The sequence below is a fragment of the Mesocricetus auratus genome, unplaced genomic scaffold (assembly GCF_017639785.1).
Source record: "Mesocricetus auratus isolate SY011 unplaced genomic scaffold, BCM_Maur_2.0 Super-Scaffold_100033, whole genome shotgun sequence".
Classification (NCBI taxonomy): domain Eukaryota; kingdom Metazoa; phylum Chordata; class Mammalia; order Rodentia; family Cricetidae; genus Mesocricetus; species Mesocricetus auratus.
In genome coordinates, this window is record NW_024429213.1 from 13,200,953 (window position 1) to 13,220,230 (window position 19,278).

The 19,278-nt window shown below is 44.7% G+C and overlaps 1 protein-coding gene and 1 long non-coding RNA gene across 2 annotated transcripts in view; one reads left to right on the top strand and one right to left on the bottom strand.

The window, feature by feature from the left end:
- Positions 1-19,278, bottom strand: part of LOC121135265 — a 90,564-nt gene that overhangs the window by 13,035 nt on the left and 58,251 nt on the right. The window lies entirely within an intron of this gene.
- Positions 1,133-13,982, top strand: Glod5 (glyoxalase domain containing 5). Its single transcript, XM_005085152.4, has 4 exons — positions 1,133-1,282; positions 3,584-3,721; positions 11,557-11,712; positions 13,651-13,982. The coding sequence occupies exons 1-4, from the start codon at positions 1,220-1,222 to the stop codon at positions 13,774-13,776; spliced, it is 483 nt and encodes a 160-aa protein (XP_005085209.2). The 5' UTR covers positions 1,133-1,219; the 3' UTR covers positions 13,777-13,982.

Genomic DNA, 19,278 nt, shown 5'->3' on the forward strand with positions numbered 1-19,278 from the left:
CCATCTCTCTGGCGCCCTGAAACTTTTGGTACTCCTCCTTCAGTCTTCTAAGTAGCTAGGATTATAAGCCTCTGCCACCAGGCCTGTCTGGAAATAATTTTAACAAGGAAAGCAACACTTTTAATAACACCAGGGCATGCAGTATTTATGTCTGGGGTAACAAGGGTGTGTCTAGAAGTGTAAATGTCAAACTCACCTATCTCTGGTCCAGATGTAACCCATAAGAGAGGAGAGAGCTTGGCTCAGAGTGAGGCAAGCGGTAGAGGGAAGGGACGGGGACCAAGGGGGGGGGGAGGAACTAAGAGGGTCCTAATATAGCAAGACCCTGCTTCCAAAAACTCTGGGCTCTGGCTAGAGAGATCGGTCAGCAGTTAAGAGTACCGGCTGCTCTTCCGGAGAACCCAGGTTCAATTCCCAGTACTCATGTAGCAGCTCACACATGTCAGAATCCCCTCCCATTGCAGGGGATTCAATGCCATCTTCTGGCCTCTGCAACGTGAAGCATGAAGGTGGTGCAGAAATACAAGCAGGCAAAACCCATATCCATTAAAAAGAAATCTTCACTTAGAAACAGACTCATGCCACATGAGAATGGTTACACTGTCTAACTCAGACACTGAAATGCTTCACACCCTGGTCCCATACTCCAAGGAAGATCAAAGCTTTCTCACAGAGTGATACTAGTCTCTTAACACCTGGGATGGGTGGCTCATCTGTGCTATTATGAATGAATGCTTAGCGGGATTTGACACACCTGGAAATTGACAGAGCAGGACCATTAGAAACCAGCCTGAAAAACGTATCAAGACCCTCATCTCAAAAGAGGAAGCCCTTCTTTATTTTCTTTAAGAGAGGGTTTCTCTGTGTACCTTTGGAGCATCTCCTGGCTCTCACTCTGTAGACCAGGCTGGCCCCGAACTCACAGAGATCCGCCTGCCTCTGCCTCCCGAGTGCTGGGTTTAAAGGCGTGAGCCACCAATGCCTGGCCAGAGGTGCTTTTCCTTTCAAGGTCTTCGGGGTTTGGTTTGGCTCTCACAGTGCTTGGGATAGAACCCAGGGACTGTGTCCCAGTGCTGAGCCATGCCCTGGGTTTTAAGTTAGTGACTTCGTGCTTTGTACCTCTTGCCTCTGTCCCCACCCAGTGTCCTCGGCCAGCACCTCCCATTCCTGCCCCTTGATCTCCGGGCACAGAGCCAGTCTCAGCCACAACCTACCTGCCATGTCGCATTCTCTGCCCTCCAGTCAATCGGTCAGGATGTGGGGTCAAACGCCTGAGAGTCAGGTGAGTGCGGGGGCCCTGGAGGCTTTGGGCATGTGTGTTGGCCAGGCTGGAGCTACCCAACCTGGGTCAGCTGACTTGCTTCCCTTCTCAGGAACACATTTGCAGCTTTACCATCCCTCCTCTCTCGAAGCTAACCACAGGCCAGTGTTGTGTGGGGAGGTTGGGAGGGCCCAGGCTAAGGGGTGACTGCTCTCTCAGGCTGGTTCAGTTGGGAGTCAGTTCAGCCTCAGACTTGTGGAGATAGTCAAGGATGGCTCCTAGTGAATGCCACTGGGACTCTCATGATAGAGCAGTGTGAGGAAGGCCTGGGAAACCTTGACCTCCAAGCCTGTCAGAAGATTCTGAAGCCCTGAGAGCCTGAAGTGAACCTTAAAGAGGACTCTGGAACATATCCAAGCAGGGAAGGCATGGTGTCCAGGGCACTGACTACTAAGCGGAAGGGGTGAGCTTATTGTCCAGGTTGTCAGCACTGAGTGGGAAACTGAAAGCCAGTGACCAAGGCTCCCATACATCAAGAGGCTGGGAAGCCGAGAGGTGGTGGCTCATGCCTGTAATCCCAGCACTCGGCAGGCAAAGGCAGGAAGATTGCTGTGAGTTTGAGGCCAGCCTGGTCTACAGAGTGAGTTCCAGGACAGCCAGGGCTACACAGAGAAACCCTGTTTTAAAAAAAAACCATAAAAAAACAAAGCTGGGAAACACAGCTTTTCTTAAACATGAAAAACTGAAGGAGGGAAAAAGCTAAGAGCAGAGATAGAGGAAATAGAAAGCAAACATACAATAAAGACCAGCAATGTTCAAGGCTGGTTCTTCAAACAAATCCAGAAAATACTAGTAATTTCTTTACACCATAGAAATTAGAAGAAAAACACAAATTAGGGCTATCAAGAACAAAATGGGACGCTCATACAGATTCTACAGACATTAAGAGGCTAAACAGGACTTCTTTGGATTAAAAAAAATCATGCCTATGTTAGTATAAGTGCCCACAGAGGTCAGAAGAGGGCACCAAATCCCTTGGAGTTGGGGTTAAGGCGTATGCGAGCAATTTGAGAGTGCAGTAAGATCTCAATTCTAGTTACCTCCCCAACCCTGAATAGGATTGGAAAAAGAAAACAAAACAGCTTTCCTTTCAGTGGGGCCTAAATGGCACTTATTTACTTCTTTGGTTAGATGGTTGCTTTTTGGTTTTTGGTGGTGGTTTTTTTTTTTTTTCCCCCGAGACAGGGTTTCTCTGTCTATGTAGCTCTGGCTGTTCTGGAATTCACTTTGTAGACTAGGCTGGCCTCGAACTCAGAGATCCACCTGTCTCTGTCTCCCAAGTGCTGTGATTGAAGGCGTGCGCCACTACTGTCTGGCTGGTTTTGGTTTTGAGACAGTTTCCTGACTAGGTATCAGAATTGGTTCTGCATGGTTTTTGGTTTTTTTTTTTAATGTGCATCACTGTTTTTCCATGGAGTTACACATAGTTGTGAGCTGCCATGTGGATGCTGGGAATCGAACCCCGATCCTGTGGAAGAGCAGCCAGTGCTCTGTAGACCAGGCTGGTCTCAAACTCACTGAGAAATCGCCCCACCCCCACCTCCACCCCACACACCCAGCTTCAGAAACTTATTTCACCTCAGACACTCCTTTTTTTCTGAAGTATGTATGGGTTTTCGCCTGTATGAATGTCTGTGCATCACTTGCTGTGGCCAAAAGAAGACATCAGATCCCCTGGAACCACAGATACAGAGAGAGAGCTGTGAGCCACCAACTGGGTGCTTGGAATTGAACCCAAGCCATTTGTAAGAGCAGCCAGTGTTCTTAACTGCTGAGCCATCTCTCCAGTCCTACCCACCCCAAGTTCCTCCTTGCCATGCCCCCACAATTATAGCTGCCCATCAGGGAAGGTGGAGGCTTAGGGAAATTGGCCACTGGAGGCTTTGATTTGGAATTGGGCCTGCCCAGACCTTATAATATCTTCAAAAAGAAAGAAATCCCAACTTGGGAAAACAAGGGCATGCTGGTGTGAATTTCAACTTCCCTAGTCTTCACCTTTGCCTTACTAGTAGGAGACAAAGGAAGAAAACGGGGAAGAGGTGACATGGCAGTCACGTGGCCTCTTGTACGAGTCGGTGCAGGAGTAGTGGACTTCACAGAGATTTTCGTGCAGGAGTTTCCCCTTGAAATGGGTGTGAGGAGACCACAGTGGTTGCAGAGGTGATGGCAGAGGAGTAGAAGAAAACGTGGAAGTATCTGGGGGCATTTTAGCTTTATCCGAGTTTGGGTGGCTTATTTATTTATTTATTTCTCACATTTTAGTTATGCGGGAACAGCGACCAGAACCCTTCCCAGTGTCTTATCCTTAGACTTGACCATATTGTGATGACTGTAAGGAACATTGAAGACACCACCAGGTTCTATTCCAAGATCCTGGGCATGGAGGTCACTACTTTCAAGGTAATCACGTCCTCATATTCAAAACTTCAAGTGCATTAAAGTGTGTGTGTGTGTGTGTGTGTGTGTGTGTGTGTGTGTGTACCCGTGCATATGCAGGTGGAGGCTGGTGGTCTGATTTAGCTAGACTGAACAGCTATCAAGCCCCAGGAAGACTCCCGTTTCAGCCTGAGATTATGACAAAGGTGCTGGGGATCTCAACTCAGGTCCTCACGCTTGTATAGCAAGCATTTGGTAACTGAGCCATCTCCTCAGCTGCATTCAGTAAAATATGATAACATTTTATGGCAGGGAATGTAGCTCAGTGTATAGAATGCCTTATACACACAATCCCCAGTACCATGGAAACCAAGCATGGTTCTGCACATGGTCAGGATATCCTAACTGCAGAGATGGATGCAGGAGAATGAAAATCCTAAGATCATCCTTGGCTACTTAGCAAGTTGGAGACCAGCCTTGGACACATGAAACATGTCTTTTTGTTTTCTTTTTTTGAGACACAGTTTCTCTGGGTAGCCCTCACTGTCCTGGTGAGATACTGTCTTAAAATAATTGATACTATTTTAAATGTAACTCACAGGCTGATGGTGCAGCTAAGTGCCTGAGCATTTGCCCAGTGCACATTAAACCCAGATACCAATCCGAAAAGCTGCCGAAAATAAAACATAATATAACTCCAAACCCCCAAACACAGGGAAAAATGAGAAATATGAGAGAAAACATAAATGGATCAATGGAAGACATTCTGAGCTACAAACTGGGAGACATTTGGAGAGAGTAAAGAAAATGGAAGGAGGAAACTTCGAAAGAAATAAAGCAAGAGGCATTGTTAGTTCAAGGTCCCTGGTCTCAAAAGAAGTGCAAGAGAACTTTGCAGCCTTTATGTACAAAGAGTTAACTGTGTACCCAGCATAGGAACACTCACATATGCCCTGTGGGAATTACAGAACATCACATTGAAAAAGTCCATCTTAAGACTTTGCCAAGAGATTAAAAAGTGGTTTATCTACAAAAGAAAAAGAAACATGCAAATGTCAGAATTCTTGAGCCACGCCAGAGGCCAGAAAACAATAGGACTCTACTTTTAAGACTCTGGGAAAGCACTGCCGCCCCGCCTCCAGTTCTGCCTCAGCATCTCTCCATGTGGTCCCTACTCCCAGAACAAAAGCTCTTCCCAGACTTAATCAGAGAAGCCTCTCCCTACAAAGGAAGGCGATGAATACACACACTCGGGCTGCCTAAGATGCAGAGAATAGCAACGGTTCTGGGCCCAGCCCTACACACGATATTGCCGCCACTCCCTCTAAGGCTCGGGAACATTGTGGCAAAGGCGATGGAAACTATGTAAGAGCCAGAAGACACAGGGAAAAGTGCTAAGGAATGCCATTCCCTAGACCATGCAACTATTGCAATTATGAACTCACAACTGTGGTTACCTGGGCCCTTACAAGACTGGCCCGATCAACAGGAAGTCGAGGAAGGGGGAGGGAGAGTCATGGGGCCCTACCTACCACCTCTGAACTATTGGCTTCTCATAGAGTCTGGGGGGAAGGGACCATTGTCTTTAATTGTGTACCCACTGCTGAGCCCACCAGGCTCCAAATGGATAGCTCTAAACCCATGATTACAGAGACACCCCTGGTTAATCTCAGTGGGTCACTAAGCAAAGTAGTCATGAAAGAGAGATTTGTAAAGAGGAGGAGGGGCTGAAGGGGTGGCAGGGGGTGGGGGTGAGAGTGGTTGGTATGCATTGTGAAATGGAAATTGTCTAAACACAAATATAATTAATTGAAGAATGATTCTGGGGAAAAACCCCAACCTAAAATTCTGTGTCCATCTGAACTGTAAATCAAAAGTAAGTGTAGCATAAAGCATCCTTGGGTACAAAGAGCTGAAAAAACTGTGTGTGCGCTCTGAGGGCTAGAGGGTTAGCTCAGCAACAGACAACTTACCCAGATACAAGAGGGTCTAGGTTTCATTCCCAGCACCGCAATAAACAAAGAAAATGAGTCATTAAGGGCTGGCAAGATGGCTCTGTGGATAAAAACATCTGTTGCCCAGTTTGAGACCCTGAGTTAGATTCCTGGAGGTCCCACGTCCACATGGTGAAAGGAGAAAAACCAATTCCCAAAAGCTGACTTTTGACTTCCACACATGTGCCAACACACACACACACAGACACACACACAGACACACACACACACACACACAGTCTATCTATCTATCTCTATCCATCCATCTATCATTTTTAAAATAAACAAAATAAAGTAGGGAGCAATAGAGTAAGATACCCAATATTTTCCTCTGCCCCCCATAAAAGAGAAATTAAACTGGTTGGGTTGAGAAGGAGTGGTTCCCAAGAAGAAAATCCCGTATACCTAGAGAAAAGTCAAGTAAATCTGGAATAAGGAAGAGATGGAAGGAAAAAGAGGTTTCTACAGATTTAACACTATCTTGAGAATTGGAACAACTTTGAAAGGGTCAGGCATCACGCTGGCCTGCCCTGTTACCTGGCAGGATGCACTCAGGCAGCACTCTGGCCAGCCCAGAGTTCCGTGAGAACCATGCAGGTGCAAAGGACCCCTTTAAAGGACTGACCCTGCCCCCTTATGCTCTCTCTTACTCTTACTCTCATCTTCCTCTCCATCTCATCTTCTCTCTCTGTCTCTGTCTGTCTCTCTCATCTCTCTCTCTGCTCTGCACGGGTTGGTTACCTCTCACCCCCTTTTCCCTCCCCGTCCACCAATAAACTCCACGTGGGATCGTAGAGTCACGGTTTGTGTCTCCTTACTGGGTAAACCTAGACATTTTAACAACAAACTTCAAAAGTAGAAAATGCAGAGAAAGAAAAAAGCCTTGTGAAGATACCCTGTAGCAGATGAAGAGACATGTCTGCTATGTCTTTGTTAAAGACAAATAAGGTCTGGTATAGTCATTCCTGATAATGGATATGACCTGTTCTGTTTTTTTTCTCTTCAAGAAAGGGTTTTACCGTGTAGCATTGGCTGTCCTGGAACTAGCTCTGTAGACCAGGCCTGGAACTCACAGAGATCTGCCTGCCTCTGCCTCCCCAGTTCTGGAATTAAAGGTGTGCGACACCAAACCACAGTTGGCTGTGTTGTTTTGTTTTAAATAAAATATTTCTTATGCTACTTCTTGATGGGACAGGAGAGAAAGGGCCAGAGAGAGATTGAGGAGAGAGGGGGAGAGAGAGAGAGATTGAGGAGAGAGGGGAGAGAGAGAGAGAGGAGAGAGAGAGAGAGAGAGAGAGAGAAACAAGCTATAGAAAACATGTAAAATCTTATGTATATTACTAAGTGAAAGAGGCCAATCTAAAAAGCTGCATATTGCATGATTCAATATAATGTTCTAGAAAGGACAAAATTATAAAGGCAGTACAATGAGAGGTGACTGCCAGACACTGAAGGGTGAGAGGAGTGAAGAGAACACTGAGAAACTTTAGGACCTTGACATTATCCTATGACATTGTCCAAGGCCATATAGTGTAGGACACCTCCTCAGGAGAGAACTGCCATGGGAACAATGGACTGGTTGATGATATATCAAATGTAGCTACAGGTTAGCAACACATGTATCCCACTGCTGGCATGCTGATAATGGGGACCTTGCAGAAATGTGGGCATGTGGGACATCTTTCCACCTTCTCAGTTAGGCTGTGAATGTTAAACTTCTCTAAAAATTAGTATGGAAACTGAAAAGGGTCATGAAGTGGCAGACAGTACAAATTTAAAATCTAAAGGGGATACTATGCAGAACATAACATTAATTATGCAAGAGCAGGTCGGATGCTCTTCAGGTCCTAAAAAGATCACACCAAGTAAAAAACTGAAAACAAAGAAAAAACTACAGCATAATGCTACTTACAATATGCCAGAAAAACAACAACAGACCTTTTACAACCAAGAAGATATACACAAAACACATTATGGCTTGGGGTATATACTATTACAATCTGTTTTATTCCATAAAGAGCAAATAAAGGCAGCCTATTTGAATAAAGACCAGGCCAATGATTCAATGAGAAAAAACTTATCAATAAAAATAAAAGGTACTTAGGTGGGCATAAGATTCTAGAGAATAGAAAAAAGAGAGCAAATGCATAAATAAAAAACGAGATTGGCTTTGCATGGATCAGTGATAAATATAATGCCTCCATTCCCTGTACTTAGACATACTGAAGTGAACTTTTAGAAGATCGAAGGGCAAGAAAAAGTCTAAGCTTAAGAATGAAAGGTAGCTGTATTACCAACAGAAGGATGAAAAACAAGGAGCTGGGGAGACAGCTCAGCAGCTAAGAGCACTTGCTGAATAAGCACGGAGGGAGACTGAGTTCAAATCCCCAGCACACACATAAAAGCCCAGCATGGTTGTGTACATGCTTATAATCCCAGTGCTGTGCAGCATATGTGGAGAGTCAGGACCAATGGTGGGCTTGCTGACTGCCAGTCTAGCTCCAAATTCAGTGAGGGGCTCTGTCTTAAGGGAACAAGGTACACTGTGATGGCACAGACCAACTACCCTCCTCTGGCCCCTGTGTACACACACACACACACACACACACACACACACACACACACACACACACATTAACATCTTATTTATTTTATTTGATGAAGGGGGGTGTTGAGACCTCACTATATAGCTCTGGCTGTCCTAGAACTCACTCTATAGACCAGGCTGTCCTTGAACTCACAGAGATCCATCTGCCTCTGCCTCTGCCTACCAAGTGCTAGGATTAAAGGTGCACACTACCATACCTAATTTTAAAAGATTTTTTGTTTTGTACATATGAGTGTTTTGCACATTCTATGTGTACTGCCCACAGAGGTCAGAAAAAGACATCAAATCCTCTAGAACTGGAGTTACAGATGATTGTGAGCCAACATGTGGGTGCTGGGAATTGAACCCTAGTTCTCTGCAAGAGCAGCAAGTCTCTTAACCACTGGACCATCTCTCCAGTCCCCAACATCAAACTTCTTCTCAGCAAACACCAGACTCAGGGAAGATAATAAGCAGTGTATTTCCCTCCCTCCCTCCCTCCCTCCCTCCCTCCCTCCCTCCCTCCCTCCCTCCCTCCCTTTCTCTCTCTCTCTGTCTTTCTGGTGTTTCAAAACAGAGTTTCTCTGTGTAACATCCGTGGCTGTCCTGGAACTCGCTCTGTAGACCAGGCTGGCCTCAAACTCAAGAGATCTGCCTGTCTCTGCCTCCCAAGTGCTGGGATTAAAGGCAGTCTTGGGAATGGAATCTGGGGTGTCATGCATGGTAGGAAACACCCTCAGTCCTGAAGCAGATATTTAAAAGGCTCTGAGCAAACAGATTTTACAGAATTGTACATTGAGTCAAACTGTCCTTAGGCTGTAAAAGTGCAATGTAGTCTCAATTATAGGGATGAGGAATGAGATCATGAAATTATAAAAAGAAATGATGCTAAGAGGTATAAAGAAGGGAAGAGACAAAGAAGGTGACAAGGGTTATCTATAAAAAAAGAGCATTATTCTCTAGCACCCTAAAAGATACATGTGCAATCAGTTGTTTAAAATTTATAAAGAAGCCAACAGGGGAACTAAAATGAAGATAGAATAGTACTGAGGGTAGTAATACTATAGAGGTCAACTCTCCTCTGTCTTGGCAGAGAGAGGACAAAATAACTGAAGGTGGTAAATCAAGAAATAGAGATAGCGGCTAGATCGATGGCTCAGTAGTTGAGAGCACTGGCTGCTCTTGCAGAGCGTCTGGGTTTCTAGCACTGACATGGCAGCTCACAAGCATATGTAGCTCCAGTGCCAGGGAGTCCAGCATCTTCTTCTCATCTCCATGGATACGAAGCATGCATGAGGTACACAAGCATGTAGACGAACCACCCTCACACATAAAATAATGATAAATACACCTTTACAAAAAGATTATGCATCAGTTTGGAGGGGCATAGGAGACCACTGCCATGGGATTAAATGAGACAGTTGTCTTTTTCTCTCAATTGAACAAGCAGTCAGATGAATGCCATTAGGAGGAAATGAATAGGCACAAAGTGCCGGCTCAGTGGGGCAGGGAGATTCCTAGAAACCCCACCAGCAACCACTCCCTGCTGAGCACATCTCAGAAGGTCTCTCTAACACAATGGCCTCTTTGCCTGGAATGCGGGGAACAGAAGAAGTGGGCTTTGTTTGTTTGGTTCCTTTTGATTTTGTTTTGTTTTTGAGTGAGGGTCTTTCTGTGGAGTGCAAGACAAAGTCAAACTTTCTATCCTTCTGACTCAATGTCCTAAATGCTGGGATTATAAATATGCCACCACTCCTGGCTAGAGTTTTTATTAGCAATCTTGGGGACATACCATTGGCTGCACAGAAATTTTTTTTTGGTTTTTCTAGCAGGGTTTCTCTGGGCTGCACAGAAATTTAAGATGGTCTCATAAGGAAAAAAAAGGGTGAGGGAAGATATGCAATGGATTGAGGCATGATCACTTGAGCCCAAGAGATTCAAGCTAATCTAGGCAACATAATGAGATTCCAAAGAAAGGAAACAGACACAGAGACAAAGACAGAGAAACAGGAAGGAAAGAAAAGAGACTAGAGACGAGGGAGGGAGAGAGAGAGGGAGGGAGAGAGGGAGGGAGGAAGGAAGGGATCTATACCAGGGACAAATTGTTATTTCTGCCATGGGTAAGTTTTAAACATTTGGTGATATGGATGTTCAAACAGGAAACACACACGGTTGTCCCTCCCCACTAAAGGCAGATGTCTGAGACAAGCACGGTGTGACGCACACTTGCAAGGCGACACTCAGGAGCATAAGGCAAAAAAAAAGTGAGTTTGAGAGTTTGAGGCCAGCCTATGCTACATAGTGAGATGCTGTCTCGGAAAAAGAAAGAAAGAAGCAGTTAAGAGAGCTTGCTGTTCTTCCAGAGGACTCAGATTCCAATCCCAGCGCTCACATTGGGAACACACACATGTCTGTCACTCCAGTTCCAGGAGGTACTTGACACTTTCTTCTGGCCTTTGTGAACACTGCACACACGAGTGCTCGTATATACCCTCAGACATATGCACACATTAAAGAAATAAATAAATCTTAAAAACAACGAAGAAGAAGCTGGCCCCAGTGATGTATTTCTGGGATCTAAGCACCACGGAGTTGGAGGCAAGAGGATCAAGAGTTCAAGGCCAGCCTGGATCACAAGAGACGTCGTCTCTGAAAACTATGGTGGTGATGGTGGTGTGTGGTGAGGTGTCGCAGTGGGTAAAGGCACCCACACCATGGAAGGAGAAATTGGATCCTGACAGCTGTGCTGTGGCACACACCATCCACCTCCACACAAGTTAAGTGTAAAAACAGATTTGAGACAGGGTCTTACTATGTAGTCCTAGATGACCTGGGACTAGCTATGTAGACCAGGCCGGTTTTAAATTCATACAGACATGCTTGGCCTCTGCCTCCAAAGTGCTGGAATCAAAGGTATGTGCCACAGTACCTGGCCAAAAAATGTAAAGAACGTTGGATTGGGGACATTGAGATTAAAAGCACTTGCTGCCCAATCATGAAGACTGGATGGAGTTCAGATCCTAGGACCCAAATAACAAGGCAGGCATCTCACAAACACATTCACTGCGTTGAGTCCAGCCCTCAGGAATCTGGCGCCTTCTTTTGGTCTCTGCATATGCACACAGGCATGCACAGATGGACACAAATTAATTTGCTAAAGATGCAGTCTGCTAGATGGCTCCAGAGGTTTTGTGTAGCAGCCCTTTCTCCTTTTTCCGCAGTAAGTTCAAACTCATCTTGGCAGCTTAGTTCTACGTTGTTTCCTCTCTCCTAAACAGGGAGACCGGAAGGCATTGTGTTTTGGAGACCAAAAATTTAACTTACATGAGGTGGGAAAGGAATTTGAGCCCAAAGCAGCTCAGCCCATTCCTGGCTCCCTGGACATTTGTCTAATCACAGAAGTGCCTTTGGAGGAGGTGATCCAGCGCCTCAAGGTGAGTGCAGTGCCATTCTCTTTAACAAAGCCCAGCCCGTGGAGAAATGGCGGTTAAGAGCACTGACTGCTCTTCCAGGGTTCAATTCCCAGCACCCACATGGCAGCTCACAACTGTCTGTAGCTCCAAGATCTGACATCCTCACACAGACATACATGCTGGCAAAGCACCAATGCAAATAAAAATAATAAATTACAAAAAAATCATACTCACTGGTTAAAAAAAGAGGCCACCCTTAATACATGGAGAGGTGGTGCTTATCGTTACTGCAGCTTGATATGCCGTTTTGTTGATACCCATGGGAGACCTGCCCTTTCCTGGGTGGAGAGGAAAAGGAGGAGACTGGGGGTGTGGGAGGGGGAATCAGGGAGAGGGACTTGGGTGCAGAGAGGCCATACCTAGGATGCAAAATAAACGAATGAAAAGGAAAGAAATCTAAGGCAGATACTATCAAGACAGAAGTGTGACCCACGGAGCTAGGCTGTCCTCAAACCTCAGACGCAGCAGATGCCACCACATCCATAGTCTGCCTGCACAGTTATCTACTTGCTCCTTTGAGTGATGTCACCTTCATGGAACCGAATTGATTTTAGAAAATATTCCAACTCAACAGCCATGCACTGAGAATAAGCATTCATAGTTGAGCAGCCTTATATTTTACACATAAATCAGTATTGAATACATCTTATACACTCATCCTCAACCCAAAACAAAACAAAACCCAATACACAATTACAAGCAGGAAAACAACTGGATCTCCTTGATTTTGGTGTTTGAATTCTTATTTGCAATTTTTTAATATAGTAAAATTTATAAAATATAAAGAAGAATATTTGGGGGGGATTTTATTTATTTATTATGTATACAGTGTTCTGCCTGCATGTGTACCTGTACTACAGAAGAAGGCACCAGATCTCATTACAGATGGTTGTGAGCCATCATGTGGTTGCTGGGAATTGAATTCAGGACCCCTAGAAGAGCAGTCAGTGCTCTTAACCTCTGAGCCATCTATCTCTCCAGCCCAAGAAGAATATTTGTAAATAATGTTTTGACATACTCAGTCTTTTGCCATGCTAATGTCTAAGTAGGAAAAGATACATTAAAATATGATCAGAGCTGCTACTTAACCCCAGCACTCGCGAGGCAGAGGCAGGAGGATCTCTGTGAGTTCAAGGCCAGCCTGGTCTACAGAGTGAGTTCCAGGATAGCCAGGGCTATACAGAGAGACCCTGTCTTCATTAAAGGCATGTGCCACCACTGCCCAGCTATATCTTTTTATACAAAGAGCAAATGAGATTTCCACCAAGTATATGAAATGCCATTTTGTGCCAGGTGTGATTGCACAATTGGGAGGTAGAGGCAGGTGGATCTCTGAGTTCGAGGTCAGTCTGATCTACAGAGCGAGTTCCAGGACAGCTAGGGCTGTTACACAGAGGAAACCCTGTCTCAAAAAACAAACAAAAAAACCAAATGTTTTATCTTGACATAAAGAGAAAGCAACGGAAACCAACTGGACTGGGAATGTAGCTCTGTGGCAGATTGCTTGCTGGTCCCCCAGAAAGCTGTGGGTTCAATTCCCAGCACTGTTGGGAAAAAAAACAATAAATATATACTTTTATGCAGGTACTGTCCTTAAATCTTGCTCACTGATACTACTGTCACCCCCAATTTACAAATCGAGGTTCAAGGTAACTACATACTCTGCTCAAGGCCATACATCTTGAGTAGAGTGAGGGAAAATGGCAGTAGATGAGTCAGAAACCTAGGCAGTCTGGACACCGTTAGGAATTAAACTTTGGCTATGGCTGTAGCATGTGTAAGTTCAAACCCAAGAGCACTGGGGTGGGGAAGAAACAGGAGGGAATCCTTAAGGAATTCAATTTTGGTCTAACACATCTGTGCCACATAATTTTTGTCTTTTCTGCTCACTTCATCCAGGCTTTTGATGTCCCCATTGAGGAGGGCCCAGTCTCCCGAACAGGAGCAAAGGGGCCTATTATGTCCATCTACTTCCGAGATCCTGATAGAAATCTCATTGAGGTGTCCAACTATGTCACCTCATGATTGACACCGGCCTTCCTCCATTCTGTTCCTCAAGATGTCATCTTATCCCTCATTTCCTGCAAATCCCAGAGACCTCCAAGAACTGAGAACTTTGGCACACCACTGACCCTGCAAAGGGGCCCCAAGATGGGCTTATGTCCAAACTTGTGTGTCTAGACAGCCTCCATCTAAAGCTACTCCAATACATGATAAATCTCTCCACATGAGCACATCAGTCTTGTCTTGGTTCTGTGTCTGGGGGCTTGTCTCAGGCATGAGTTCTCTGAGATTTTTGGAGGTCTGGGATAGAGTTTGGTGTCTCTGGTATTCCTTTTGGGGGTTCAAGGTCCTTGACACTTCTCTCCTTGTCAGTGGCCCGTCATCCCTCTTCCATTTTCAACCCACGCCATTTCTCTAGCTGCTTCCTGATGCTTCCCCATGAGCCTCACTGAACCTCATGATCTCTCCAGTTCCTATCAGACTACCCAGAACCACACCAAACAGTGCTACCTCCTTCTGGAGATCTCCGTCTGGTATCATTCCAGACTGTCGAGCACATTCTTTCTTTAGATCTTAGTTGAAGTTCAGCTCCCAAAATAGAGTAAGGTTAACTAGCCCTCCCTTCCTTCTCTCCCTTCTCCCTTCCTCTCTCCCTCTAGCTTTCTCCCCACTTCCCTTTTGTTTTCTTCCCTTTCTTCTAGACAGGGCTGTATAAGTGAGACTGGCTTCAAACTCAGGGCAATCCTCCTGCCTTTGCCTCCTTATGGGTGTGAGCCACCACTGCACGTGGCTTCTGCCCCTTCCATCATTACTATACCATCCACTCGCTTGTCGACTGAAAAAGCATTATCTTAAGAACATATTGTGTGCTAGGCCCTGTTCCAGGCATTGGTGAGACAGTGTTGAACCACAGATAAGCTTATCTAGCCATGCGTGGTGGTACTTTTGTAATCCTAGCACTTAGAAGGTAGAAGCAGGAGCATCATATGTTCTAAACCAGGCTGGTCTACATAGCAAGTTCCAAGCCAGCTAGGGCTCCATAGTGAGACCTTGCCTCAAAACAAAACAAAATCCTCTATTATGTCTATGTGGCTGCTACTCTAGTAAATGATAGAAAACGAGTAAGATTAGAACAGGGGCAAGTATTATAGCTGCTCCCACTGAGCTTGTCATAACCATCACCATTATAAAACAGAGCAGTTATGGTAAACTACAGGAGATCTTGCTCAATGAAATAAACCAGGTCTGCAATAAATTCCCTCTTGGAGACAGAGAGAGAGAGGGAGAGGGAAGGTCACAAGAAGGTCACAGACCCTTTCCTAAAATTCTAATTTCTACTCTTTCCCTCCTGCCCCAGCTACAAGTACTCTTAGAAATGCTAATGCAGGGTTGGAGAGATGTTTCGGTAGTTAAGAGCACTGACTGCTCTTCCAGAGGACCAGGTTCAATTATTAGCACCCACATGGCAGCTCACAACTGTCTGTAACTCCAGTTCCAGGGGATCCAGCATCCTCACACAGACATATATGCAGGCAAAACATCAATGCACATAAATTAAAAAGAAATGCTAATGAAGTGAGAGGTAAAAATGGACTGATGTAGTGGGACTTTAGTGGTGGTGTTGCCTGTAAGTCACCCACACTCTATTTATTCACCAAGCTGGACTTGGCAATCTTTCTTTGGTCTGTCAGCTCCTCCCCTATTTGGGGGTAAATAGACATTTCTTTTACATCTCTCCAGAAATGGCACAAAATGTCACCAAGTGGAATAGGGACATGACTGGTCCAGAGATGAGTGGAGCAACCACAGAGTCTTGGGTGACCATCTTCCTCCATGAGGATGACATAGTGTGCCTCCCTGATCAATATGGCCTACCGCATAAGGATGCTGATGACCCGGGTAGAGTTGACAAATAAAGAATATACTACAACTCGGAGGTAACACAGACAGGTCATGAGTGTGAGGAAGCTGTGGTGGAGTTGCAGAACTCCTGCTATGGGCGACAAGACACGCAACTGAGGCTGAGCTGTCTTCCTGGAGGAACCTCGCCTGAGGAAGGAGGAGCTACGTGGAGAAAGGGATATGTGCAGGCCATCTTGCACATCAGTCTCTAGTTTGGGAGAAAGGGGGAAATAAGAATAATGAAACAGCAGGGTTATCTTGTACTTTCTTACACTGGCATGGTGTGGGGGAAGACCACAAAGTGGAGTGCATTGAGAACCCCCTCTGCACACACCTTTAATCCCAGCACTCGGGAGGCAGAGGCAGGCGGATCTCTGTGGGTTCGAGAACAGCCTGGTCTACAAGAGCTAGTTCTAGGACAGCCTCCAAAACAATACAGAGAAACCCTGTCTCAAAAAAAAAAAAAAAAAAAAGAGAACCCCCTCCTGGGCTGGAAAGATGGAGGTAAAAGCACTCCACACAAGTCTGCCAGGCTAAGTGCAGATCCTCTGGACACATGTAAAAGTAGGGCACTGTAGCACAACTGTTTGGCATCCCTGTGTGTCTCTACCAGGAGATAGGAGGTGGAGACTGGAAAATCTCCAGATACTCAAGCTGGCCAATAAGCGGTGAAGAGATCTCATCTCCAATAAGGTAGGAAGGTGAGGAGCAATGCCCGCTCAAAGGTTCTTCTTCTGACTTCCACACATGCACTGTGGCATGTATATCCTCCCACAACATGTCATCACACACATTCACACACACCGCACATATATATACACACACATGCACACACACTGGGTTAAAAAAAAAAACAAACTTGCCATTCGAGTTTAACCACCTGAATTGATTTATAGAATCCAGAGTGGAACCAGAGAACTGACTCCCAAAAGCCAAAAGTTGTCGCGGGCACGCGCGCGCGCGCGCGCACACGCACACACGCACGCACACGCACACACTTTTTAAAAAATCTTGAAACTCATGAAAGGAACTGAATTGTATGGAGGAAAAAGTGAGGTCTGAGTAACAGAAGACACCCTTTGGATCTGACCATCAATAAAGAGGAAGGGAAGTCTCTGATTCAGCATGTACTTGGAGGCCTTAATGGCTGCTACAAGAAACCACGGTATTCAAGAAAAACTCTGCCTCTGAACTACTTGAATTAGGAAAGATTTTTGTTTGTTTTTAAGACAGGGTCTCACCATGTTTCTGTAGTTGGCCTGAAACTTGTTATTTAAACCAGATTGGCCTTGAATTCACAGACATCTGCCTCTGCCTCCAAAGTGCTGGCTGCATTAAAGTGCCTGGCATGGAAAAAACTTTTTCCAAGACAAGGTTTTTCTGTGCAACAGCCCTAGCTGTCCAGGAACTCGCTCTGCCGGCCAGGCTGGCCTTGAACTCACAAATATCCGCCTGCCTCTTCTTCTGAGACAGAGAGGAAGTAGCACTCTCAAACTTCTATCAAAAAAGTATCAATCTAGTACCCAATCCAGGTGTCTTAGTTAGAGTTTCCACTGCTATGAAGACACACCATGACCGCAGCAACTCTTACAAAGAAAACATTTAATTGAGGTGGCTTATAGTTCAGAGGTTTAGTCCATTGTCATCATGGTGGGACATGGTGGCATGCAGGCAGACATGGTGCTGGGGAACGAACTGAGAGTTTTACATCTTGACCCAAAGACAACAAGAAGTGATCTGAGACATTGGGTGTGGCTTGAGCATATATGAAACCTCAAAGTCCACCTCCACAGTAATACACTTCCTCCAACAAGGCCACACCTCCTAAGAGTGCCACCCACTTTGGGGGCCATTTTCTTTCAAACCACCACACCAGGTAAAGACATAACAGAAAAAGAAAACTATAGGACAACATTCCTGATGAAGCATTGATGTAAAAATCCTCAATAAAATACTTGCAAACCAAATACAAATATTCATCAAAAGATTATCCACACTGATCAAGTTGGCTTTATACCAGAGATTCAAAAATGGTTAAAATGCACAAGCTAATGAATGCAATAAACCACATAATGGACATAAAGACAAAAATCATATGATCATTTCATTAGAGGCAGTAAAAGCCTTTGACAAAATCCAACATGCCTTCATGATAAAAGCCCTAGAAAAATAGGACTATAGGGAACATACCTCAACATATTAAAAGTTATATATGAAAGCCAAGTGGTGGTGGCACATGCCTTTAATCCTAGCACTCAGGAGGTAGAGGCAGGAAGATCTCTGTGAGTTCAGCACTTGGGAGGCAGAGGCAGGTGGATCTCTGAGTTCAAGACTAGCCTAGTCTACAAAGTGAGTTCCAGCACAGCTAGGACTGTTACACAGAGAAACCCTGTCTTGAAAAACCAAAAAAAAAGAGTTATATGTAAGAAAATCATGACCAACATCATCCTTAATGGGGAAAATCTTGACATAACCCCACCAAAATCAAGAACTATCCCCACTGCTTTTCAATATTGTGCTCAAAATTTATTGCCTGGATAAATAAGGCAAGAGAAGAAAATTTAAGTGACACAAATAGGGAAAGAAGTCAGACTATTTCTATTTGAAGATGACACAGTATTATGTAAGAGATCCCAAAAACTCTACCAGAAAACATCTAGAAACAATAATTTCAGCAATTGGCAGAGTATAAAAATCACCTTGCACAAATCAATAGCTTTTCTATACACCAACAACAAGCACATAGAGAAAAAGATCATGGACACACTTCCATTCATAATATTCTCAAAGAAAATAAAACAGAATACATCTAACCAAGGACGTGAAGACCCTCTACAATGAAAACATACCTTTTAAAATAGAGACAAAGAAAGACACTAGAAAATGAAAAGGCATACCTGTTGTGGTATATTGTACACTGTGTGAAGATGTATTGCTGTGATTGGTTTAATAAAGAGCTAAATGGCCAATTGGTAGGCAGAAGAGATAGGCAAGACTTTTGGCAGAGAGGGGAAACGCTAGATGAATCTAGGCAACAGAGGAGACGCCATCAAGGTGCAGAGCGAGTCACAAGGGATGGGAGGTTAAAATTCATGTGATAAAAGGTAGACTAATAAAAATATGGGTTAATTTAAATAAGATCTAATGGGACAAGCCTAAGCTAAGGCCAAGCTTTCACAATTAATAAGGCTCCATGTCATTATTTGTGAGTTGGAAGCCCATGAAAAAGCTGGCTCCACATCCCTTGCTCATGGATTGGTAGAATTAATATTGCAAAAATGACCATTCTACCAAAAGTCACTTATAAATTTATTGCAATTCCAGCCAAAATCCTCATACCTCACTCTTAACAGAAATAGGGAAAAAAAAACCTAAAATTCACATGGAACCACAAAAGACTTCAAATAGCCAAAACAATCCTGAGCAAAAGAAGAGTATGGAAAGGATCGGGGTTGGGGATTTAGCTCAGTGGTGGAGCGCTTGCCTAGCAAGCGCAAGGCCCTGGGTTCGGTCCTCAGCTCTGGAAAAAAAAAAAGACAAAATAACAAAAAGACCAAAAAAAAAACCAAGGTAACTGGAAAGGATCACTATTTCCAACCTCAAGATATATTACAGAGCCAC

What these genes read in the sequence shown, in the direction of transcription:
- Glod5 (XM_005085152.4), top strand. Translation starts at nt 1,220, where the DNA reads ATGTCGCATTCTCTGCCCTCCAGTCAATCGGTCAGGATGTGGGGTCAA. An exon ending in GTCAAACGCCTGAGAGTCAG is followed by an intron (nt 1,283 to 3,583) that starts GTGAGTGCGGGG and finishes CTCACATTTTAG; the next exon opens with TTATGCGGGAACAGCGACCA. An exon ending in AGGTGATCCAGCGCCTCAAG is followed by an intron (nt 11,713 to 13,650) that starts GTGAGTGCAGTG and finishes CACTTCATCCAG; the next exon opens with GCTTTTGATGTCCCCATTGA.